Here is a 5,088-nt window from a genome sequence, read left to right on the forward strand (position 1 = left end):
CAAATTAAATATGCCCACCGCAAACACACATAAAAATGAGACATCATATTTGGATATTTTTAAATAAATAATTTTAAATATATTATATTCTTGATAATTTTAAAATTACTTAAAAAGAAACTAAAATATTAAAAAATTAATATACAAATAAAACTAAAGCAATATTTTGTAACGTCAAAATAATAAATGAATAAAAAATATTTATGTTAATAAAATAGATTTTACATTTTAAAGACTTCTAATTCATGTAATAACAAAATTCAAAATTTGTTTATTATAAATAATATTTCACCATTAGATATATTAAAATAATATTCTAGATCGATATTCAATTGTCAGTTTTCAACTATTACACGTTAAAAATATTATTAAGTACGTTTTTTTTTTGAAAAATGGGTTGTATATTTTAAGTAGGTTACTGGAGTACTTTTTCTTTTCATGAATTTATTCGAGATGAGATTATGATCTTTTAAACTAAGATAATTTATGTTCTATACATAATTATATATTTTTTTACATAACTCTAAAATCTCGGACTTGATTCTTCATATTTTATTAGTTAATTGTGTTAAATATAATTGAAATACTTACTTCAAACTAAAAATATATAAAAAATCAAATTTAAAAATTAGTTATATATAATTTAGTATACAAAAATTCACATACAAATAAAAATGATAAATGTAACAAATTTAAATATATTATCCGCGCGTAGCGCGGAGAAATGATTTAGTCTACTTAAAAGAGAAATTAAAAACAGGTGATTTTTTTTCATTATACCATGCAAATAAATGGCAAGAGCCAATGTGGACGATTTGGATACTCATTCGTGTTCGGTTCGGATACATTCAATTCAGATTTAAGGTTTTCGGAATTAAAGATTCTGATTCGGATTTGGTTCGGATCTTTGCGGATTCGGTTCGGATTTGAATAACCTGTTGAAATTATTTTTAAAAGTTTAAAGTTCATAAATTCTTTAGATTTCTCAAAATCAAAAAAATAAAATGATATAACATATAAATTTGAATGATATATGCTAAAATACCTAAACTTATAATATAAATTGGTTTGTTTAAATATTTGAATAAACAATTAATAGATATTTTAAGTAGTTTTGATTATTATATAGATATTTTAAGCATTTACTTTCTAATATCTGTATATATTTTAGATATCTGTTGGAATATGTACTTTAGATACTTGATCGGCTAAGCCGAGGGCAAGTGGTTCTCCATGTTAGAGAGTTAACTTTGTAGTCGTCTTATATTCAGGGAATCCTGTTTATATATGTTTCATTTTCTATGAAGAGGGAAGAGTCACAAGTAGATGTCTAAAGTTTTGATATTGCATGGAACAAAAATAAGCTGCTGTGGGAGAAACTTTAGAGCAGAGCAGAGCAGAGCATGGAACTATTAATTGTGAAACAAAACCAGTCATTGACACACGAAGGGAGGATCCGAGGACCCTGACCCAGTCCATTGTCTTGCTTCCCTAGACGAGCAGCAAACAGCTGACAATCATCGCCAAAGGAGTTTTCTTCTCTGTCTACGTGTCTTTCCACCATCTAGAATTCTTGGTTCTTGATGGTACAAAGACGGTAGAATCATCGCCCTTGAAGACAATTTTCAAAGGCTCAGTGGCCGGCATTAGTGAGAAATATATTTCATATACATATATCTATCTATACATGAAGAATTATAACGTTCTCTAGTTTACACTATTACTAATTTAAAACTGAAAAGAGATGCCTGGAAATAAACAAAGATACAAAGAAAAAAGGGCGTTTGCAAGAGATGAAAATAAAAGCTTCACCAGTACAACTAGAAGCTAAAAGCATCCATCTACTAGCTAGAAGTAGAAGCCAAACTCTCATTACTAAGCAACTCTTCCCAGAAACCATCATCCAATTCTCTCTCGACCACCATATCTTCTTCTTCCTTCACATTCCTCTCTTTCCCATAGCCTTGCATCTCCAAAGCAAGAGCTTCAAGTTCCGACATCGAAGAACCTCTTTCCCTCTCTGCCGCCTCATCCTCAAGCTCCTTGAGTCTCATATCTCTCTGCTTCAGCAGCTGATGCAGAAACGAAGGGCTCCGCATAGCTCTAGCCAAGAAAGACATCATCTGTCTCTGTTTCCTCTCTGCTCCTTCAATTCTCTGTTCCATGGCTTTGATGTAGCTCCTCGTGGTTTGTTGCTGCTGTCTCAGACACACCAGCTCCATCATTAACAACTGCTTCTCCCTACGAAGCTCAGTGCAAGGATCATGGGTCGATGGAGAAGAACCGAAGGAAGCTCGTCTCTTGATGCTCTTCAGTAACTGTCTCTGTCCTAACAAGAACCCATCGTTTGCGAATTCCCATCTATCCGATTCTATCTTTCTGAAACCCTGATAATATTTTTTTATGTTAATATCCAAAAATTCTCTCAAAATATTTATTTAAAACACGATTAAAAAAAAAAAAACATTCACGATTATTGTAGTGTTGTTAATTTTGTTCTTATGTTTTTTTGACAGCAGTGTAGTGTTGTTAATTATATGATCATATAATAATTAAGATTTAGTTACAAAATATCATATCGCAATTTCGCAAACACATGTTTCATGAGTTTTCTCATCAATATCTAATGAGAACCGCTTATAAAGACCTTCCAATAGAAATGTTGCAAGGGTTTCAAAAGTCCACATTAACACATGTGATTAAACAACAACAATTACTGAGAGAGATGTGTACTCTGATTTTTATATTGGTGAAGATAATATAAAGAATGGAACAAGTGGGCAAGGTTAAAGCTGACTAGTGAATAAACAAAGAGTATCGGTATAAGATGGATGACTCGGTCTTGAGATTATTTTAGAAGCAAAGTTGCCACGAATAAGATTCTAGAACTTACTAATTGTTTTAGAAGCCAAGTTGACACGAAACAAGATTCTAGAACTTACTAAAGAACATTCTTCTACTCTACGGAATCTACATTTTCGATGTTTCTAGAAATGACAAAAATAAATTTAATTTCAATACGGGTTTCATTACCAAGTAAACGATGAATCCAGAATACTTCACTTCTTTTCCAGCAACTATATAATAAGATGAAGGGGGAAAACATTTGGGAAAGCAAAAGAAAAACAGAGCATTACTCTGTTTTTTTTCATTTTCTTCTTGGGTCAGACAACATCGACAAAAGAAAGAAGAGTGAGAAAGGACATACATAAGTGTTGAGTTGTCTGATGAAACTCGAGAAATTGCTGTGTTTGAAGTGTCGAGGGAGAAGAAACGTTGAGAAAGAATGCAAATCCCAAACGACAAAACTAGCGCCTCCTCTGTTCCAAGATACGATGTGGTCTGTGTTTGGATCCTCCACAATCTCGAATGTCTTGATTAGAAACGGTGGCGGACCGACTTCGTGCAACCCTTCGACTGGCTTTGGTGGTGATGGTGGTGGATCACCTTCTTGGAGCTGGAACGGATTCATCGAGTTCTGGAAACCCAAATTGAAAATTAGAAAAAAAAAAAAAGGCAACAGTCTTGGATCAACGACTTGGGTTGGTTTGATAAAATCTAGAGGAGAATGAATCTTTTGCGGCTGCCCGGTTTAAGTTCGTTGATGGCAGTTGGGTAGAGAAGAGGGAAAGGAAGGAAGGTAATCTCCACGTAACCGATGCGAGGTGGCTTAAATAAGAAGAAGAGTGAGAAAGTTAGTGACGATACTAAATTGATTAAAATAAGATAAAGATAATAATAATATAGTACTCGAGATTTCGAAAGTTCCGGAACAATGCGAGGAGAGAACGGGTGGGTTCGAAACTTCTCGAACTTCAAATGTCCGACGACTGTACGGTCTGTGATTTTCACGTGGGTACCTACCCATCATCTTACTTTTTACTTATCTGCAAATATAAAACTCGACAACATTGACCATTCGCTGATTGTTTCTAACTGGTTTGTATGTTGATGTTGTAGTCGGTCCATCTGGAGACATTTGCTTTGTGGTCTAAACCGGTTGGTCAGTGACATAATTGGATTTCTCTTCGTTTTGGATCACAATTATGTATGTATTTAATTACTTCAGGGATATTTAATTTTATAAAGCTAATCTCTTAAACATTAAAAATAATTTATGATAAAATAAGATACAAGAAAAAGATTCCCAAAATAACATAAATTAAATAGTAAAATAATTGATTACTTCAAATCCTAAATTTTCATCATAATTTTGTCTCTAAACTCTCATTACTAAACTCAAATAATTTTTGTTTAACTAAAGTTATTTTAGAAAATTTTATTTATGTGTTATTCATCAAATGAAAAGATTTTTATTATTATCATAGAATATTTCTTTAAAGGTAGCTAATTTAGTTGTGATTTGATACAAATTTGTTAGAATATCGTTAACCGTTAAATTTAAATTTGTTATGGACTTCTAATTTATAATTAACTAGATCATGACTCGCGCGCCCGCGTGAGTTTAAACTTTTATAGTTCAAACTTTCTTCATTGTATATATTATTACGATTTATAAATGTTTAATATGATTTTATAGTTTAAATGCATCAATTTTATTAGTTTTTTTTAATTGTTATTTGTTTTAGTTGTTTATTATGTATATAATGTGTTGGAAATAAAATAATATATCTAATCTCTTAATGTTGAGTTATTATTTATTTGTTTTGTTTAGAAATTATTTATTATAATTATTCATTATTTATGCCGAATTTATTTTTTTGCGCTTAATAATAAATAAATAAGTATTAGATGATATGTTATATTTTAACTTATATGAGATAAAATATGTTAATTGACTTTATTGTTTATAATAGAATTTATAATTTTCTTGGGTTTTACATGTACCATTGTCATAAACCCACCTAATCATTCAACTAATCTCAACGGGTAATTTTATATTTTCATTATAAACTAGGATCGAACCCGCGCACCAGCGCGGGTGTTATTTTTTTATTTGCAATGATATAACATCCGTAGTTGTTTATGTTTTGTATCAGTATGTTTCAATTTGCTAAAACGGTTTCATTCACGTTTCTACAAACCTGATTCATTTGAATTTTGTATTGTTGTTTCAAAAAAAAGTAA

General features: G+C 31.2%; 1 protein-coding gene across 1 annotated transcript; it reads right to left on the minus strand.

Annotated features, from left to right (window-relative positions):
- Positions 1-1,669: 1,669 nt before the first annotated feature.
- Positions 1,670-3,911, minus strand: LOC106336820 (heat stress transcription factor A-7a). Its single transcript, XM_013775763.1, has 2 exons — positions 3,209-3,911; positions 1,670-2,387 (listed from the first exon to the last, which is right to left on the minus strand). Exons 1-2 carry the CDS (start codon positions 3,470-3,472, stop codon positions 1,845-1,847), a joined length of 807 nt encoding a protein of 268 aa, XP_013631217.1. The 5' UTR covers positions 3,473-3,911; the 3' UTR covers positions 1,670-1,844.
- Between the last annotated feature and the right edge of the window lie 1,177 nt (positions 3,912-5,088).

Source organism: Brassica oleracea, chromosome C4 (genome assembly GCF_000695525.1).
Source record: "Brassica oleracea var. oleracea cultivar TO1000 chromosome C4, BOL, whole genome shotgun sequence".
In the NCBI taxonomy this organism is placed as follows: domain Eukaryota; kingdom Viridiplantae; phylum Streptophyta; class Magnoliopsida; order Brassicales; family Brassicaceae; genus Brassica; species Brassica oleracea.